This window comes from Lepidochelys kempii, chromosome 5, assembly GCF_965140265.1.
Source record: "Lepidochelys kempii isolate rLepKem1 chromosome 5, rLepKem1.hap2, whole genome shotgun sequence".
NCBI classification, from domain to species: Eukaryota; Metazoa; Chordata; order Testudines; family Cheloniidae; genus Lepidochelys; species Lepidochelys kempii.
Window position 1 is genome coordinate 85,907,349 of NC_133260.1, and position 22,117 is coordinate 85,929,465.

Genomic DNA, 22,117 nt, shown 5'->3' on the forward strand with positions numbered 1-22,117 from the left:
AAACAAAAGTTTGCACATGCAAAATTGTGAGTGCAGTTATAGAAGCAGCTAGTGAAATTGTGACCCATTACTTTTTGTACTGCATGTGTATTTTTGAGCTATAGTGATAGTGATTTTAATTCATGGACACAAGCATAGGAAATACAAAAAGATTAGAATCTGGTTCTGAAGCGTTCCTGCCAAATTTTTTTTAAACATGTATTTATCCACACTAATGAAGATTAGAAATTTTTCAGAACTGGGAGCTGAAATTTGCTTCTTAGCAGTACTTCATCTCTAACATGCCAAAAATGAAAGACTTAGTATTGACTTAGAGGAATTGCCCTTTTGGGATGAGACAAAATGTACTCTCCATCCATTAACCGACTCCATGGCCTTGCTCTTTTAAGTGGTACTGAATTATCATTATATGTGTTGGTTTTGAGATGGTGTTAGAACTTTTCACTGGGGACAAATCTAAAACCACTAACTCATTATAAAGACCTGAGGTTGTAATTAGAGTTGCAGAGATATACCAGTTGGTAAAGGGTCTCTGCAGTTCTTGAGGTTTACTGGATAGCCCTTTTGTTCCCTGATAAGCCTCTGCTCGTGTGCGATGTAGTGACTTCCTTAACCAGTCTGTTCTCCCCTGTCTGCATCTGCTGACACAAGAAATGAAGGACAGGATTTAAATTTCAGCAGTTAAGAGCACAGCCAGGTGTGGAAGAAATGAGTAAACAGCCTGACAACATGGGGGAAAATGTATTCAAATGTATGGTGAAAATATTCTACATCACTGCGCAACAATTCTTATGGGAACTTTTCCCCCAGTAAATGGAAAGGTTCTACTGAATAAAATCCTTTATGCCTGATTATTCATGAACCATATTACCAGACATGAAAAGTATTATTTATTAAGCATACAAAACTGCCACTGGCATATCCTGTTGACATTGAACTATGTGCTGTACCTACCTCTTTATTATCCAGTGCCCAGTTCTGTGAGGTGTGCTGTATTTCCTTTTTGCACTCTCTTCTCCCATTGAAGTCAGTGAGAGTTAGAGTCACTCAGTACCTTGCAAGAGGTGCTCACTTTCTCCGGTGCACACAATTTTATATGAATTATCACGTATAGCGTAAGGAGTGTACAGATTAGCTAAATTCCGTGGAACAAAATAGCAATTTTGAGCGTGGTTTTGCATCCTGGCCCATCCTGGCTAATAGCCACTGATGGACCTATCCTCCATGAGCTTATCTAGTTCTTTTTTGAACCCTGTTATAGTCTTGGCGTTCACAACATCCCCGGGCAATGAGTTCCACAGGTTGACTGTGCGTTGTGTGAAGAAATACTTCCTTTAGTTTGTTTTAAACCTGCTGCCTATTAATTTCATGTGGTGATCCCTAGTTCTTGTGTTATGAGAAGGAGTAAATAACACTTCCTTATTTACTTTCTCGACACCAGTCATGATTTTATAGACCTCTATCATATCCCCCCTTAGTCGTCTCTTTTCCAAACTGAAAAGTCCCAGTCTTATTAATCTGTCCTCATATGGAAGTTGTTCCACACCCCTAATCATTTTGTTGCCCTTTTCTGTACCTTTTCCAAGTCCTATATACCTTTCTTGAGATTGGGTCACCAGATCTGCACACAGTATTCAAGATGTGGGCATACCATGGATTTATATAGAGGCAATATGGTATTTTCTGTTTTATCTATCCCTTTCCTAATGAGTCCCAACATTCTGTTCACTTTTTTGACTGCCGCTGCACATTGAATGAATGTTTTCAGAGAAGATCTCTTTCTTGAGTGATAAAAGCTAATTTGGACCCCTATCATTTTATATGTATAGTTAGGATTATGTTTTCCAATGTGCATTGCTTTGCATTTATCAGCATTGAATTTCATCCGCCATTTTGTTGCCCAGTCACCCAGTTTTGTGAGATCCCTTTGTAACTCTTTGCAGTCTGCTTTGGAATTAACTATCTTGAGTAGTTTTGTATCATCTGCAAATTTTGCCACCTTACTGTTTACCCCTTTTTCCAGGTCATTTATGAATATGTTGAATAGGACTGGTCCCAGTACAGACCCCTGGGGGATACCACTATTGACCTCTCTCCATTCTGAAAACTGACCATTTATACCTCCCCTTTGTTTCCTATCTTTTAACCAGTTACTGATCCACGAGAAGACCTTCCCTCTTTTCCCATGACAGTTTATTTGCTTATTTTGATCCTCTTTATGGTTTTAGTAAATCTTGATTTCTTAATAAGTGGATATCTCACTTATTAGTACCAAGACATAGCTTTCTGTCAAATAGTAAGATAGTTATATATATGTGTCTATTTTAGAAGGACAAAAAATAGTTCTGTTACTCACAAAATTATTCTTAATAAGCTTTTTTAGGATCCATGACATAATTTTTTAAGATACCTGACATCATTTGTTTGTGTGTGTGTGTGTGTGTGTGTGTAAGTCCATATATTAATTGAAGGAACTTATAGTTTATTTATGATAACTTTTTGCATTGTCATAGGAGGCTGAATCTTTTTATCATTTAAGCAACTAAACCTGCAGGGTTTGTATGTAAGATAGGACAAAATGGTTGTCATTCTTTGGTCAGAAGCTGTTTCAGTAGATTAGTCATAAGGTAGATTTATCTCGACAAAATCATTGTCTAGTCATTCAGTATCTATTATTATTGATATCATTCTTATTGAATATTTATATTCTAGTAGAGTCCGGAGATCCAAGTCAGGATCAGAGCCCTATGGTACCTGAACAAACACATATGAAGACAAGGTTCCCATCCAAAAGAGTTCACAGGAAATTAATTGTAGAAGCTTTTAAGCTATTTAAAGCACAGCCTCAAATAATATACAGTGACTCACAGTCATGCAGAGAAAATTTTAAAACTGGCACCGATTTTTTTTTTTTAAAGAATTTGCACATTGAGTATTAAACAAATACTAAAGTTCCTAGTGCTGTTGTCTAGATCCACTGTTTTATAAAGTGAATTTAAAAAATAATTTTGGACTGATTCAAAAAAAATTTGGAATCTCTCTTTTTTTCTCTGCAGTCCATTATGAAAAGGCTGTCTGTTTCTACTGTGCTAATTAAATCTAGAGCTTATGAAGCATACCTCTTATCCATAACAATTTTAACAATATAATTTTAGCAATGACCTCATTATCAGAAACCGAAGCAAATAGTTCAGAGAACAAAATGGAGAAAGTGTTGAATTGTAGACTTCACAGAAAACCCAAATGAAATTAATGAGGTACCATTTTAAAAAAAAAAGCATACATACACTGTGGAACGTTTGCAGCAATTGATTTTTTAAAAAGTGATTTCTGGGAGGCATTGAACTCATCCACAGGACATGCATCTATGTCCCTGTAGCGGGGTCGTTACCTGCAGTGGCCCTGACAGGGCTGGGGCTGTGGTGAAAAGCCCAGGCTGATTAAGGGAGCAGCCGCAGCTGTGGCCAGCTCAATTAGGCCCAGCTGCCCCTATAAGAGGCTGTGAGCCAGGAGTCCCCCCTCAGTCTCCCTCTGCCTGTAGAAGGAGAAGGGGCTGGCTGCAAGGTGTGGAGCAGAACACCCAGATTGGAGCAGGACTGGGGAAGGGCCAGAGGAGCTGGGAGCTCTGGCCTGGAAAGCCTCAAGCTGCAGGCTTGACTATAGGCCGAATAGGTGCAGGGTTGCAGAGGGGCAGCCCACGAGTAGGCAGAGGCAGCAGGTCCAAAACCCCCTTCCCTGTGATGAGTGGCGTACACACTGCAGTCTACCCCCGATACAAGGGGCTAAGTGGGGAATGGCAGTAGCCAAGGCTGAGGTGAGGTGGGGTTAGAGGGTGAGGGTTCCCCTGGGTGGGGAGACCCAGAACCTGAGAGTGTGGGAGTACTGCCAGGGGGGCAGCACCCCAGAGAAAGGGGCACCGGGTCCTGGGAGGGACATGGGGGCCAGCAGTAAGGCAGATCACCAGCCTGCAGAGGGAGCTCCGGTGGTTGGACGAGCTAATTCCTGATGACTATCAGCAGGAGGCGCTGCAGGGGTGAGTCTGAACCTTTACAGTCCCCGAAATCCATTTGCTATTACAGTTGTGCAGAACTACCCTGGCATTCAAATAGAATGTAGCAGTCAAACAATAGACTTATTCACCAATTAAGGATTAATAAAGCATGTGCCATATAGATTACATTCTTTCTAGCTGTAGTTAGTACAAGCTAGTAACTGTATTATGTACAACTTTAGTTAGTAATCAAAAACTAGTTCCCCTTTTCCAGACCTGCATCATCTGTTAGCTGACTGCATTTTTGTGATGGTTTCTCCATTTAAGAGGCATGAAAAACTATTGACCATAATATTTAATGGTGGTTTAAACTAGTGTAGAAGTACTGCAATATTGCATTATTTGTTTAGAGCAATTTGTGACCATAAATTCACAGCTGAAGGGGTCAAGTCTTATTTGTTGTTGAACTTTAAAGGCTACTTGTTTTCAGATTTTCTGTTCCATTTCTATTCAATCAATATTTACTTAGAGTTTTATTTCTGGGATAGAACATGCATTCTGTACAGTTCTTAATGAGAAAAAGAAAATGAGAAATTGACTCATTGTAAACTTGTGTATGATTACATATTGCTCTAAAATTTACCAAAAACTGCAAACGTATGGCAACACTAAATAGTACTTTTTTGCATTTTCAACTACACTGTGTTCCATGCTGCTATTTTTATACTGTAAATATATATGTTGACACTTGTTTTACTATTAAGCAAGGCCAAGATAAATGATTTTATCTCACCCAGAGTGAGGCTGTGAACATCTATTAATTAACACAATATTAGTGAGTGCATGGTTCAATAAGGTGCACAGGGAGGGAATGGGAATGCACAAGAAATCTCCCCCTATCCTGTGCAAGAGCCTGTCACAGTGCAGTCCCTATGCTTCCCCCAGTGTACTCTGTGGCACCCTATTCACCAAACAGGGACGAAGTGGGATACAGCAAAGCCCCTGGAGTATGCTGCATTGCCTGAAGGAATGTAGCAGCCAGCTCCCTCTCCCGGTACCCTCTGTAGTTGCAGGAGGAATTCTGCCTGGAGCTCCCCTGGATTAGGTGCCCCTCTGCATTGCCCCCAGAGCACAATGTGAATATAATGCATGGCTGAACCCTTCGAAAATATGCTGAAGTCTTGATATGAATACAAAAAAATGTCAAGTTAAAAAAAGTCGTAACTAATCAGCTCTCTTCAAATTTATACATTCCTTTACATGAGGCAGAGTGCATCTTTGTGAAGAGGGACCATTAGAAGTCAAGGAATCTGACTGCATGAATACTTTGTGTTACTATATAATCTATATAATTGGACTCAGAATAGGGGAGACTTCAATAGCCATCTCACTTGGAACCTAAATAGAACATTTAAAGCCAAATATTTACATCTTAAAGCACCAGAAAAACTAAATTCTAAGTGCTGACCTAAAACAGTCTGGCTATTACTCACCTGCATTTACTTCCTACTCTCAAACCTCCACTCTTACTTCTACCTGCAGTACTTTCTAGTGTTGTTGCATCATTTAGCATACATCACGTAATCAGTCTCAATAGGTCCAGTCACAATCTGGGTCTAGGTCCATATTCCGCCCACTTTAAAACATCCCAGATACAAATTCCTCCTAATTGTTATAGGACATTTGTTTCTGTTCCAAATGTAGCACCAGGTTGTGTGTGGGCTCACAAACGTGGGAGGTAAAGAAGAGTGCAGGGAGCTTTCTTCCCCTTACGCCTTGTGCGTGGGCTAGAGTGTGATGTAGAGTCACTGTTCCATGCTGCTAGTGGTACTAGCCATCATGGAGTCTAATGGCAAGGGACAGGGTGAAGGTGAGGCCATGTCACCTACTTCTTCACCAGAGGAGGTGCTAGCCAGTTGCAGGGGAATGAACACTATCCATTTAAAGTGTGACAGTGTTGTTGCATGATACGTTCCCTAAGAACCTCAGGAGGGAGATTGAATGAATTAGCCAGAATTCTTCCTGGGGTTCCATAGCTCCTCCACATCTCATCCAACTCAGACATGCCTTTTAAGGCTCAATTTAGCTCTGAGGAGTGAGGGGACAAACTCTGACTTCCATGGGAGGTTGCCTAAGTAAGAACTTCACAATTTACCTGTTAAAGATTATTTCCCACAAAACCAATCAGAGATTCTCCTATTCTGCTTTATCTGGAGTGCCTGTAAAGCACGAGTTCTCATTCTAGGGGTCATGACCAATCTCTCTTTTTACACTGGCTGGATGGAAGTAGGGTCCCACAACTGTGGAGGAGGGAGTCCTAAAAATGTTCTTTTCTTATAACATAGGGTCACAGGATGGAAAATGTGGGGAACCAGTGCTTTAAGGCATATCTATGAGGAATCATCCAAGAAAAATGTGTCTCAAATAAATTAAATGGTTTTGGATAATCATTTGGGCCTGATTTGTGCACCACCCCCCCCCCGTCACAGTGAGTAATGCTTTAATTCATGTGTCATCCCATTGATTTAAATGGGACTAATGCCAGAATAAGTTATTACTCAAGTAAGGATGCAGACTTGGCCACGTAAGAACTTAAAGCAATTACACATTCTTCCTTGAGACAATGGTATACTCCCAAAGCTCTTTCAATCTGGAGTGAAAGAGGTATCTATTTTCATAATTAGAGCAAAATGCCCTGGAGGGAATAAAACGGGTCACCTCTTTGCTAATTATTTGAAATTTTAGAAATCCATTTCCAATATTATTGCCATCAAAACTGTCAAAGGATATATTGGCTCTGTCACAATCCCTCAGACAGAGACAAATACCTACAAGATCTTTATCAAGCATTCTTAAAACTACAATACCCACCTGGGGAAGTGAGGAAACAGATTGACAGAGCAAGACTGGTACCCAGTAGTCACCTACTACAGGACAGGCCCAACAAGAAAAATAACAGAACACCACTGACCATCACATACAGCCCCCAGCTAAAACCTCTCTAGAACATCAGCAATCTACAACGTATCCTGGAAAACTAACCCCCCACTCTCACAGGCCTTGGGAGGCAGGCCAGTCCTCGCTTACAGACAGCCCCCCAACCTGAAGCAAATAGTCACCAACAACTACACACTACAGAAATACTAACCCAGGAACCAACCCCTGTAACAAACTTCGTTGCCTACTCTGTCCCCATATCTACTCTAGCGACACCATCAGCAGACCCAACCACATCAGCCAGTCCATCAGGGACTCATTCACCTGCACATCTACTAATGTGATATGCCATCATGTGCCAAGAATGCCCCTCTGCCATGTACATTGGCCAAACCAGACAGTCTCTATGTAAAAGAATAAATGGAAACAAATCAGACATCAGAAATGGTAACATACAAAAGCCAGTAGGAAAAAACTTCAATCTTCCTGGACATTCTATAACAGATTTAAAAGTAGTCGTACTTGAACCAAAAAACCCTTCAGAAACAGACTTCAAAGAAAGAAAAGGAGGACTTGTGGCACCTGAGAGACTAACAAATTTATTTGAGCATAAGCTTTCGTGAGCTACAGCTCACTTCATCGGATGCATTCAGTGGAAAATACAGTGGGGAGATTTATATACATAGAGAACATGAAACAATGGGTGTTACCATACACACTAACCAGAGAGATCACTTAAGGTGAGCTATTATCAGCAGGAGAGTGGGGTTGGGGGGGACCTTTTGTAGTGATAATCAAGATGGGCCATTTCCAGCAGTTGACAAGAACGTCTGAGGAATGGGGGAGGGGTAGGCATAAACATGGGCAAATAGTTTTACTTTGTGTAATGACCCATCCACTCCCAGTCTCTATTCAAGCCTAAGTTAATTGTATCCAGTTTGCAAATTAATTCCAATTCAGCAGTCTCTCGTTGGAGTCTGTTTTTACAGAAATCAGTGGTTTTCCCCCTAATTCTCCACAAGTTTAATTGCAATGGCTATAGAAGGGTTATGTTACTGAGACATCATTAGTTTTACAAATACGTTGCAGAGTTTTACTAGAAAGATATGCTATGAAGTATCATGAATATTTGAAACTAAGCAATGATCTGCTTGTGAAGTGAATGACCAAATGTATTTTGTGATCCATTAGCTCTACTTTTTTTATGTATTCTTACTAATTGGCTAAATTCAGTCACTTGCAATGTATTTCCCAATTGCCATCAGTACAAATTAGTGAGATGTTCAACATAATAAATGTTAAGTTAAAACAACAATTTAAAAACATTACCAAAATAGTTTTGTGGCTTGAGTACAAAAAGGGTGGCAACCTGTTGACTATGCTTCCAGGGTGGTGGTCTAGGCAGGACGCACTTTAAGCGCAGTTGTACTATGAAAAGGGTCTGTAAAAATGGCATTGCATGGCAGTAAGCTTATTGTTTCTCAATGACATCAAGGAGAAATATGCTCATTATATAAGATGTTTGTAACTGCTCAACCTGGGACCTGAGAATTAGTCTGGATTCGTTTATTCTCGTGTATCAACACCAGCTGTAAAATGCATACTGCCCAAATTAACAGGTTTCAGAGTAACAGCCATGTTAGTCTGTATTTGCAAAAAGAAAAGGAGTACTTGTGGCACCTTAGAGACTAACCAATTTATTTGAGCATAAGCTTTCGTGAGCTACAGCTCCGATGAAGTGAGCTGTAGCTCACGAAAGCTTATGCTCAAATAAATTGGTTAGTCTCTAAGATGCCACAAGTACTCCTTTTCTTTTTTCCCAAATTAGGCTCTCAGTTACACCTGGTCAACCCTGTAGCCTTTAAATTATGCCCTGAGTTACACACTTATAAGCCTTTTTTCAGATTATGCACTGCCCCCTTTGTGACATTTTCACAACCCTGTTGCCTTTTAACTATTCATGATGGTCCCTGCAGCTAGAGTTTAGTGAACAATCTTGTTGATGCACAAAAAGGAAGCAAATCCTTTTCATTCACTTAGTCATATTGTGTAGTACTAATAAGAATAAAATGCAGCACAAGCTCAATTTAATAATGAAAGTCAAGTGATATCACTTTGACTACACACAAGGAACAGATGTGGTGAGTACGTATGTGCCATTTTTACAGTATTTTCCAAAATAAAAATATGCTTTAAGCCTGAGCATCAAGAACTTGTGCTTCTAGTGGGCTGATTACAGAATCTGTTCCAATATATTTTAGACCTTTCTTCTTTCAAATATTAGATGTAGTTCAACCCAGAACCCAAGATCACCACAGAGCTATCATCAGTAGTTTACACAACTATAGCAGCCTCTACATGTGTTAGGATCCGAAGGCACTGGGGTGCTTAAAGGCTATATATGGCAGGTGCACGTATTATTTGCTAACACAACCATGCTATCTCGGACATAGTTTGTACATGGTGTTGTGTACTGTTGGTGCAATCTGTAATGTCATGAGCTATGGGACTTCATTGAGGACAATCCTCTTCTTAAGCAAATGTTGCTAGTCCATTTTAGCTCATTAGGAAGACCTGTATAGTACTGGTGAGCTAGGTATTGATGTCCCAGTAGTTCAGCTGCAGAGGTTGGGAGTTCTAACCCTGTTTCGGACTGATTGAAGGGGGTTGCTCAACATTTGTGAGACAGGTATGCAATATATAGTCTGCCACCTGCTATTGGAAAATCTGGTAGCAGCTATGGGCAGGCAAGCTTTATCCATCTATGTATGGCCAGGAGGCTCTGGGTATTTTTCAGGTTCAGATGTTGCACCTGTCGTCCATGTCTTTGTCACTGCCAGACTAGACTGTTGCAATCCACTCTATGTGGGGCTACATCTTTGTATATTTTTATTAACAATACTGGTATTTCTAATGCCAGATTCTGACTCAACGGTAACGTGCATATTTCTTGGAGTGGAGGATTTCTTCCAGAAATGTAGTGTGATTAAGCCTATGAAACACGGAATAATAATTTTTAACATTCACTTTGAGCAAAAACTGGCTGATAGTGCTTACACTCTTTTCTCTTCACTCCAAACACTTGATTACACTGAACATTCATTCCATGGAACCGTTTTTTCCCCGTAAACACAGAAAACTCTACCCTGTCTAGCAATAAGTCTTGACTAAACATTTTCTAGTTAAAAAACATTGATGTAAAAAAAGAGATACTTCAGGTGGCCTGAAAGAAGTTCTGAGACACATGGCCACTCTAAAAATCTATCCAGAAATTACAGCTTGTTTAGAATTCAACAGCTTGCTTGCTAATGGATACATCTTTCCAGCAACATGAGATGTCATGTTTTGGGATCTGTACTAGCTACCTTCTAGGTACTGGGTAGAATTTAAGGTGTTGATTTTGATTTACAAAGCCCTAAGTGGGTTGGGACCTATCTATTTGAAAGGATGCTTCTTTCTCCAGGTCAAACTGCCACAGTTGCTTGACAGAGGGGCCAGCCAGCATCACATTGTTCACAAGAGTCCCATAGCTTTGGAACATGCTCTTTGCTAGTTCAGAAATAATCTTACTCCAGTATGTGCTGCAAGACCCATGAGCTTTCCTGAGTTGTAAAGTATTGGGAAGACTCTGGTGGAAGCTTGTTAAGGTTATCCGTATGTTTTAGCTGTTATGGGTGAATGGAGGGGGTTACAGGATAGTCTGTTTTTTATAACTGCATTTTTTAAGTGTTTCATTGAGTGCTGGGAGCAAATGATAGGCTCTTCTTTTCAGTGAAAGAGTACAAATGAAAATGTTTTTTTTGTCTTTGGTTTTTTTTGTTGACTATATCTTTTGGTGGATCTTTGTATGTATATTTCAAGTGGATATTTCTCAGAGGTCAATATTAGTGTTGGAGTGGTTTGAGGATGACCACATATGAGAGATACATACATCCTGCTGTTGGCTTTGGGGACTTTATCTGTACTTTCTGGTGGCAGTTAGTATTTACAGCCATCTTGTTGTTTGCAAACGTGATGTTTAAGGGGTGGCATCTTCTGATTTAAAAAAAAAGTTGGGTTGCCATCTTAGCTTAGATACATAGGGAATACTGCAAGTCTTACCATTTTGCTTTTAGTAGTCCCCATGATTTTCTATTACCATGCTGGTTTTCTGTGATTCAGGAAACGTCCAGTCATCTCTCGATTTTTCCCTTTTAGGTAGTTTATAAATAGATAAGCATCAGTGTATTGTAGAATCATCAGGCATAATTTGTAGAAAATAGAAAAACAATTCCATTGAAGTAAGATACGCTACTTTATCGTTTGTTCCTACAGTGCCATGTGCTTGTTAATTTACACCTCAGAGTTTGGTTCTAAATAATTCCAGACACTCCTCAATATGCTGCACCAAAGATCTTTAGCTGGTGTATATTAGCATAGCTTCATTGAGATTAGCTGATTACTTGAATGGGTTTTAGGTGTTTGGCCCCCAGGAAAATCAAGCCACCTACAGAGGTATCTGAATATAAATTTAGCACCCTAACTTTATGCTCTAAAGCGTGAAAATGTTGTTGTAGGTGACTGGGTTGCACATGCAAAATATGTGGATACAAACAGGTCATGGTAGAAACATGAAGTTGGGGTCTCAAATATATTTTGCATTTTTAATTTTAGGCGGTTAGGTCAGATCCTCAGTTCGTGTAAATCAGTGTAACTCCACTAAGTTCTGTAGAGCCTGCTCATTTAGAACAGCTGAGGATCTGACCTTTAAAGTTTGGCTTCATATTTGCTGACACCTTTTGCATCAAGATTTTAGAAACTTCAAAACCCAGAAGGTGAGATACAAGTGAAGTGAAAAAGGTTAAAAAAAAAATATTGAAACAAATCTATCCTCCAAACTGTAGTTTCTTATACTACAACAACAGAATCAACCAGCTCACAGTAGTCACTCAATCTTTCATTTTACTCCAAGCTACAATGACGCCAATAACATTTTATAGAGAAATTAAAAGACAATCTATGCTGGCATATGAAAACAAATAAACTCTCTATACTTGTATGCTCCTTTATAAGACACTGTCAAGATTCCAGATAATGTTAATAGCAACATAATAGGGCTGTCAAGCGATTAAAAAAATTAATCGCAATTAATCATGCAATTAATTGCGCTGTTAAATAGAATACCATTCATTTAAATATTTTTGGATGTTTTCTGCATTCTCAAATATATTGATTTCAGTTACAACACAGAATACAAAGTGTACAATGCTCACTTTATATTTTTGATTATAAATATTTGCACTGTAAAAAACAATAGTATTTTTCAATTCACCTACAAGTACTGTAGTGCAATCTTTGTCATGAATGTTGAACTTACAAATGTAGATTTTTTTTTTGTTACATAACTGCACTCAAAAACAAAACAATCTAAAACTTTAGAGCCTACAAGTCCACTCAGTCCTACTTCTTGTTCAGCCAATCCTCAGACAAAAATGTTTGGTTACAATTTGCAGGAGAGAATGCTGCCCACTTTTTTTACAATGTCACCTGTAAGTGAGAATGGGCATTCACATGGCACTATTATAGCTGGCATCGCAAGATATTTACGTGCCAGATGCGCTAAAGATTCATATGTCCTTTTGTCCTTAAACCACCATTCCAGAGATCATGCATCCATACTGATGATGGGTTCTGCTAGATAACGATTGAAAGCAGAGTGGACTAACGCATGTTCATTTTCATCATCTAAGTCAGATGCCACCAGCAGAAAGTTGATTTTCTTTTTTGGTGGTTCAGGTTCTGTAGCTTCTGCATTGGGGTGTTGCTCTTTTAAGACTTCTGAAAGCATGCTCCACACCTCATCCCTCTCAGATTTTGAAAGGCACTGCATATTTTTAAACACTGGGTCAAGTGCTGTAGCTATTTTTAGAAATCTCACATTGATACCTTCTTTGTGTTTTGTCAAATCTGCTCTGAAAGTATTCTTAAAACGAACATGTGCTACATCATCATCTGAGACCGCCATAACATGAAATATGTGGCAGAATGCAGGTAAAACAGAGCAGGAGGCCTTCAGTTCTCCCCCAAGGAGTTCAGTCAAATTTAATTAACACCATTTTTTTAACAAGCATCAGCATGGAAGCATGTCCTCTGGAACAGTGGTCAAAGCATAAAGGGGCATATGAATGTTTGCAATACCTTGCAACACGTACTACAAAACTGCCATGCGAACACCTGTTTTCACTTTCAGGTGACATTGTAAATAAGAAACAGGCAGAAGTATCTTCCATAAATGTAAACAAACTTGTTTGTCTTAGCAATTGGCTGAACAAGAAGTAGGACTGAGTGGACTTGTAGGCATTAAAGTTTTACATTGTTTTGGTTTTGAGTGCAGTTATGTAACTGTGACAAAGCTCTGTCCTTGCTTCCGTGGGTTCCACGTTTCCTGGTGGATTTCGCTAGCCTTAGAGGCTCACAGTGACCCTCCATGTAACCCTTCTCTCTCTAGAGACAAGGGTCACAGTCTGAGCCATTTTCATCATAAGCCAGCAAGGGAGGTGAGGAAGTTATCCTTCCTTGCACAGTCTCTGTTGTCTCAGAGTCTCAGTGATTAATCAGGGGGCAAAGGTGGGGTGGCAAGCCCAGGCCCACCCTCTACTCCGGGCTCCAGCCCAGGGACCCTAATAGTATCAGCTATGGTAGCTGACCTTTTAGAAACATGACATGTACAATTCCCTGGGCTACTTCCCCCACAGCAGCCCTCACTTCCTCAAGCTCCAGTTCACCTTTACCTCAGAGTCTCCTTCCTTGTGCCTGATATGGTGTGTACTACTCAGCCTCTCCAACAGCACAACCTCCTCCCACAGCTCCTGACATGCACACCCACCTGACTGACTGGGAGGCTTTTAACTAGTTTCAGCCAGCTCCTGGTTGGCTTCAGGTGTCCCAATCAACCTAGCATTCTCCCTGCCTTCTGGAAAGTTCTTAATTGGCCCCAGGTGTCCTCATTGACCTGGAGCAGCTTCCATTTCACTTAACCTGGTACCAGGGATTTGTTTAGCCTGGAGCTAATATATCTATCTCCCACTACTTTTCTATAGCCATCTGGCCTTGCCCCGTCACAGTAACAAAAAAAAAAAAATCTATATCTGTAAGTTACACTTCCATGATAGAGATTGCACTACAGTACTAGTATGAGGTGAATTGAAAAATACTATTTCTTTTGTTTATCATTTTTACAGTGCTAATATTTGTAATAAAAAATAATAGTGAGCACTGTAAACTTTGTATTCTGTGTTGTAATAGAAATCAATCTATTTGAAAATGTAGAAAAACATCCAAAAATACCAATTAAAATTTATTAAATATTCTATCGTTTAACAGTGTGATTAATCGCAATAAAAAAACCAATCATGATTAATGTTTTTGAGTTAATGGCATGAGTTCACTGCAATTAATCGACAGCCCTACAACATAATCCTTTAATCAGACATTCATACAAAATTCTTGATTAGACTTTGGGACACCCATCTATCCATTATTCCAAAGAATGCGGGCCTAATTCTCTACTTTGTTACACCAGTTTAACACCAGCATACCTCAATTGACTTTACTGAAATTACACTGGTGTAAAAACAGTGTACTAGAGCAAAGGGGCAGGCCTGTTATCTATAGATCTCTCTTTAACTATGTATTTTTTTCAAAAAATCCGGTGGATAATTGTGCACTTAATGTCCATGTGCTGAGCAGGTGTTTGTTCATGCAAATAACTAATTATAGAAGTGGATTCTCCAGTCTGCTAAGGCCACTTTACTGCTTGTGCAAAGTAGCTTTAAACTGGCCAGAGATTTGCAGTGTATAATTCCCCCTGCGTAGGGGGAATTTATAGCCACCTCCCACCCCTGCTTCCTTTGCATTCCTAGCGTAAGAGGGAGGAGGTGGCGTATTGGGCTGGGGCAAGGTGGAACTGTGGTAGAACTGAGTTCTGTCATGCTCAGTCTTCCACTGGTGGGATACAGGTTGGATCTAATGGAGAATCAGAGCATCTATGTCTAACTGGTCACTTCCACATGGAAATACCTGATGTGGGTTTATAATAATTTGGAGAGTTTTTCATGTACAATTATATGCTTTGCTTTCAATCAGGACCGTAATACTTTTTTGCATTTGTCTGAAAGTGATTGGCTTAGCATGACCATTTCCTATAACAGTTTTGAATTCCACCCGTTTTATTTTTTTCAGTTAGATTTTTTTTTTAAAACATGATAGCAAGGCAGATTGTATTCAGACAGCCATGTGCTAGAATCTGCTTGAGTAAGATATTTCTAATTTTGCAGGATTATCTTTAGAACAATAGATAGACGGCTGTCCATATGTCTTTTCAGGGGTTTTCTGAGCTGAATTTGCAATCAGCTGATTAAAGGATGAACATGTTGCTTTTCACATCATCTGGTTTATAAAGAACCCCATATCTGTGACCATAAAATAGTTAGGAGTTTGGGAAAGGGCAGATAATGTGTACATCCACTTATTGCAATGGCATGTGCAGATCAGATGTTTGCACATGCAATACTCAATTGTCTTTCTCACTGACCATTTACTCTTCCAAATATCTGATTTGGGGTATAGTTACGTGAAGTTGTATGCCTGACTTTTTGATAATCTGGCCCATAATATATGGATTTGTTTATAACAAATTGATGATAAACATGACTATCTTGGCATATTTTTCAATTTAACCCCTTTTTATATTGATTTTTTTATTTGTACTTCTTTGTATATCTTCAAGCTTAGTAAAGAATATGAATGTGAGTGAACTACTAAGTAGTACATTATGTACTGTGTATTATGATGAGATTAGGCATAAAAAGATATGTTGACTAAATTGTAAATGAAATGCAGTATTTATAGAGCAACCCTGTGATCCAAAGAACCTAGTTATGAAAAGCTAGCTTACAAACGATAAATCAGATGTAAAACAAAGATTGCACAGTAACTTTTATTGATTGTTTCTTCTCCTAGAGCTCAGTAATGTGTGTAATACATACTTTATAACTTTTCTTTCTTCCTGCAGTACTTGGGATGTATAGAGGTCTTACGCTCAATGAGATCTCTTGACTTCAATACAAGAACACAGATTACAAGGTAAGACTTTTTGCAAATAAATTCACATAGTTAACTCTTGTATTATCTCCAAACAGTCAAGCATATGACTGGAGAAGAGCAAATATGTAACTGAATGTTTAGACTCTTTGGTCCCATTCTTATATTTTGCATTTAAAGGTGGGCATCTTACATTAGTGTAGCTCCAAAGGGACTTAGGGTCTTTTTCTGCCTGTTCTTCTGCCCTTTCAGGCTGCAATTCAGCAAAGCATTTAAGCATGTGCTTAAGTACATTACCATTAAACACATATTAATACTTCACTGAATAGGGACAGACTGCTGAATTGGGGCCTCAAGGCTTGAAATTCTAAAAAGCCTTAAGGAATTTTGTGTGTGTGTAATTTTAATTGTTCCTTGTGAAACTACAGAAAAGAAGGGTTAATATTTTTAAAAATTAAAAATCTATAGTACAGAAAATATAAATAGAAAGAAATCAGTAGAATGGTAATAGAAACAAATACAAGCCTATTATTCTTTCCAGAGAATCCATAATAAATAGTACATACGTACACATATATATACTGGGTTGACATTAGAATTTCTAAGCATAGCTTTTTTTAAATTCATCACTAAAAGATGATACTGCTTTTAAAACATTATCCATGAATAATTCTATTTATAAAGAGATTCTTTAGGGAGAAATACAGCAAATGTTTGTTTTTTATACATTCTAGTTTTAGGGCCTGATCCCATTCACTTTGAATCAGGCCCCCCAATGTGGCAAGATGCCGGTGTCTTCTAGCATTTGACAGTACAGCTTCCAAAAACCGTAGCCAAATCAGGCAGTAAACCATTCTGTTTGTATGAAAAGGAAAAATATAAAATGGGATTAGTGGAGAAGGCTGTTGCCTTTTGAATTCAGGGAGATGGGTTGTGAATGGTGTTCTGGAAAACACCTCCCAGTTTCTAGTGGTCTATCTCAATCAAAAAGAAAAGGAGTACTTGTGGCACCTTAGTGACTAACCAATTTATTTGAGCATAAGCTTTCGTGAGCTACAGCTCACTTCCACAGATGCATACTGTGGAAACTGCAGAAGACATTATATACACAGAGACCATGAAACAATACCTCCTCCCACCCCACTCTCCTGCTGGTAATAGCTTATCTAAAGTGATCACTCTCCTTACAATGAATATGATAATCAAGGTGGGCCATTTCCAGCACAAATCCAGGTTTTCTCACCCCCCCCCCCACACAAACTCACTCTCCTGCTGGCAATAGCTCATCCAAACTGACCACTCTCCTTACAATGTGTATGATAATCAAGGTGGGCCATTTCCAGCATAAATCCAAGTTTAACCAGAACGTCGGGGGGGGGGGGGTAGGAAAAAACAAGGGGAAATAGGTTACCTTGCATAATGACTTAGCCACTCCCAGTCTCTATTTAAGCCTAAATTAATAGTATCCAATTTGCAAATGAATTCCAATTCAGCAGTTTCTCGCTGGAGTCTGGATTTGAAGTTTTTTTTTGTTTTAAGATAGCGACCTTCATGTCTATCTTAAAACAAAAAAACTACAAAAAAACTTCAAATCCAGACTTGTTTCATGGTCTCTCTGAATATAATGTCTTCTGCAGTTTCCACAGTATGCATCCGATGAAGTGAGCTGTAGCTCACGAAAGCTCATGCTCAGATAAATGGGTTAGTCTCTAAGGTGCCACAAGTACTCCTTTTCTTTTTGCGAATACAGACTAACACGGCTGTTACTCTGAAACCTATCTCAATCAAAGAATTCATGATATATCTGTTATGAAACTAATACCTCTCGTGCTTGGATGTTCTTGTAGACTCCATGGACCAGATTCAGAGCTCTTGCACATGGGTGTAATTTCAGTGACTTACAAGAGTTGCACCTGCATGCACCAACTTCAAGTTTGCCGCCATGGGTAAGACTACACTGCAGTTGGAAGCTCACTTAAAGTAGCACCATGGCTGTTGTGACTCGAGCCCTCAAGCCTACCCAACCCCCTGGGTCTGAGCTTAGGTGGCTAGCCAGAGTCTTCGCCAGAGCCACAACTTCGGCACTGCTATTTTTAGCATGCTAGCTTGAGCTGAACTAGCATGAGTCCATCTACCTGGACTGGGAGGCTTGCTCCCAGTCCAGCTGCAGTGTAGGCATACCTTCTGAGTCCTTTAACTGGGTGCTCAGATACTATGAGGGTGAGTGGAATAGAGAGAGATGACAGAACATTATATATTCCTGTCAAACGTTCTAGGCCTTAGAAGACATTTGAGAATATTTCTGATAAGCTGTCTTCGTGGTCTCTGTCTGTGTTTCTACAGTATTCACAATAATGGCCTTTTTAAGCAACTTCATGCCAGACAGAATCTTAGTGCTGACACAGGTGGCACATTTGTACTTACCACTTGGAAAGTTAAGTGATACTGGCTTATAAAACAATTTGTAATAGTTACTTACTTTGTTTTATATCTGAATATGAGCCACTTGTTGGTTGGTGTACACTTTCCTTGGCTTAGCATTGCTTTTTTCTCCAGTAACTAGTTTAAAGATCCACTCTGTCAGTAAAACTCAACCAAATTTGCCAATCAGAAAGCAGTATAATCTGTGGTCATTTTTACATGCAAAATGTCACTGCTCCAGTGTTCTCTGAGTGCATGGTTATTTTTGGCTTTAACTGTGAAACATACATTTGGAAAGTGACGTTTTTCTGATGAAGTTGTAGCATAGCTGATCACATACTGGGCACTTCCTTGGCTCATATTCTTTTGACCACATCTAAAATGTAAGAAAAGTCGCAGGCAGAAAACCTTATGTTGCTTGGGGTTTCTTTTCTTTTCCTTTTTTTTTTCTTTTTTTAAAATGATGCCACACAGACTCACTCCTCGGATCCATTCACAAGGTCTAATCCAAAGTCCACTGATGTCAGTGGGAGCTTTGGATGAGCTTTGAATCAGATGCTAGAACCTGAATCTGCATTTCACTAACATTAGAAATAATCACGGACATTAGAAATGCCTATGGCTTGGGTTACGGTTAAAGAAACCACCACAAGCAGTCTCTGCCTCACTTTGTAATTTCGTATTTCACATACAAGCTTATGTTTGATTAAGAAGTCACATTTCCCCAAACTCACTTTTGAGCTTTAACCTTCATGGTAAAATGTCACACGTGCACCAACTGATTCCTGCTGACCTCACTTACAAATAACAAACAGAAGTCTCTAAGTCATATTTATTCTAGGATTGTAGTAATTCTATAGTTTATTCATAATCTGTGCCAAATGCTCTGTATCATTGTCCTTGATTCTTGTATAAATGTTGGCAGACCCAGTAGCGCAGCAGGTATACAAGTGAGGCATTATCATTGCTTGCTTGTTAGCTGATTTCTCTGCAGCTCTTTCACCAATGAGAATCATTTTGAAATTTGAAAATCCTTGTGTAGTGGATCATCGGCAGCAGGGATTGAAGCTGGGACCTGTGGTGCCTTTACTGCCTGAGCAAAAGAGCTCAGGTTCCATAAATTGCTCTAGGACTAGCCACTGGAAGGAGACAGAGTCACATTGTGTAAGCGTGGCTGCACCACTCCTCTTGGCTGGAGAAGATACCCTGAGCTTCAGATGTCTAAGCAGTTCAAATCCATGTTTGGATCTCTAGTTATAATGCAACCTTCCTGGCTGGCTATAAGCATGGATTGCTCTTGCTTTAGTTGATGCCATTTTGGTGTGAGGTGTCCTTGCAAATCCTATAGACTTGAAAGAAGAAATGGCTCCACCTTTGGCCTGACATAACTTCTGACATCAGGTAATGTTTAGTAAGCACTCTAGAGGCCAGTTTGCGAATATGAGCCCAGTCAGAGTCTACAGGATTCTGGAAACCTCTATTTCCCGGTGGCCATGCTGAAGGCTTGGTGTGCATGGACAGTAGCATAGTCACTCCCTTTCTAACATTACATCAACAGTTGCTCCCACAGCAGTACCATATCTGTCATTGCACACTCCTCTTCTCTGCGGGCAGATTTTCAAAAGATTTCAGCTCTTACAATTGGGGCCAGATTTCTGAGGAGCTCCGCTCCCATTTAGGCATCACCGTAAGTGGCCACACATTCAAAAGAGATGAGCTCGTTTGAAAAATCTGACCGTGTAATTCCTTCCCACTGACTTTTGCCAAGATCAATAATGAGTAAGGAGAGAAGAGATTCCCGAGGACCTGATCACAAGATTAAAGGGCCAAGGAGTAGCTTTATCTGAGGCACAATAACCAAGAGCTCAAAACATTTAAATTAAATATGTAACTCAGTTATTGCACATTTAAAATAACACAATGGGGTGGAATGCGGAATGGGGGGTGGGGGGGAGATAAAGTTCCTGGACAAGCCATCAGGTTAAAAGATTGTGTAAATGTCATATTTGATGTATATTGTTCAGGTGTCTAGAATTTATCTTTGGGCCAGATTGTTTGTGACTCGTTCTATTGGCAAACTTTTGCTCACCTGAATAGTCCTATTGAAGTCTATGGCTTGTTTGAATAAGTTCTCATGATGGTTGTAAAGACTCCACAGTCTTGCTTGTAATCAAAGGAAAACAAAGTTGTAATTCACTGGGAGGTTCTGTTGATCTCAAGGGCAAAAATTTCTAAAGCAGCTTTTAAAATTGTGCCCACGATGTGACACATCTAAGTTTTTGTATATGCAAAATTATATATATTTGTGCATACCTGCTACATTGATGCATGCTTGCGGGGAGGAAGAAAGAGCTTTTTTAGCCAAATCGCAGAACTGAGAGTCAGACTCCTGGGTTCTATAGGTTCTGGCTTCTTGTCTCCTGGGACACACCACTTAATCTGTTTTGACCTCACAGGGTTGTGAGACTAAATAAATGTTTGTAAAGTGCACTGAAATCTTTGGATGGAAAGGACTGTAGAAGTGCAAACAATTAATACTGGCTGAGATTTTCAAAGCTGCCTAATGGATTTAGATGCCCAAGTCCCATTAGAAATTAAGGGGACTTAGGTGTCCAAACTCCCTAGAAAGTATTGAAAATCATCCCACCTATTATTATTTAATCAGTTATTTAGATACCCAAATCCAAGTGTATGCTTGGGCAAAACCAAACACATGAAAAACTGGCAACTTTTGAAGGCCCAAAATAAATACGATTTGCTTAGGGGGTCTTCCTTCTCTTAAGGTCACTCGTAAAAAATATAAGGTATTTTCACTGTTTTGCTTGGCGCTTTGTGTGTCTAATACTTAACTTGAATTGTTTATCATTCTTAAAAATTAAAATGTTAAATATTTTAATAGTTAATATACTTTCTACGTAAGTGAAATCAATGAACAGATGCTTCCCTTTACCATGCTGTTAGTAGAGGGGTATCAACAGTTTCAGTGTTGCCCAGAAAAACGTGGTGGTATATTAGTCTGTGGCTATGGCTTATGGAGAAATGAAAAGGTAAGTATAAATTGTATGAGATTTTTCCTTGATCGTTGTGAAATTTGAAGTTGCCAGAGGCTTTTACTACAGAACAAATGTGACAATTAGAGTGCTATTGTATTGTCACTTGTGAACCTATTCTTTTGTAATCTCCACGTGAATCTTTGAATTTTTAAATGGAAGTGCAAGCAAAAGTGTCAGTAGGTATAGATAATGGTAAAATAAAAACCATCTGAATCCACAAATTGTATAATTAACTGTGCATTGGCAATTCTTGGCACACACCTGAAGTAATGCTAACTTGCTTGGGCAAAGGAAAGAACAGAAGTGTTTCATTCTCAACGTAGAGGAGGAGCCAGACAACTGAACTAACTGCAGCTGGCAACTGGTCCTAAATTCACCATGACTCCTTCCACCATCGCCACTGAAAGGGACCACCTTTAAAGTTTTTTTGGCCAGCCCATTTGTGTCCTCAAACTTTTTATTAAAAAAATATTCAGGTAAAATATTATTGCAACACGTGCAATGTTTACAGTTCATCTAATACACAAGTGTCTACATCTGTGTGCTTACTGTTAAATTTGTTACATTATAATGAGCTTTAGCTACCATGTTGCATGCATGGACCGAATTATAATTATGTTGCATGTACAGTTTG

The 22,117-nt window shown here is 39.3% G+C and overlaps 1 protein-coding gene across 1 annotated transcript in view; it reads left to right on the top strand.

Annotated features, from left to right (window-relative positions):
* The window catches only part of SHC3 (SHC adaptor protein 3), a 72,943-nt gene that overhangs the window by 12,142 nt on the left and 38,684 nt on the right, over positions 1 to 22,117 (top strand). The window contains exon 2 of the mRNA XM_073344912.1: positions 15,981 to 16,051. Within this exon, the coding sequence (XP_073201013.1) occupies positions 15,981 to 16,051 (71 nt within the window). The remainder of the gene's footprint in view (positions 1 to 15,980; positions 16,052 to 22,117) is intronic.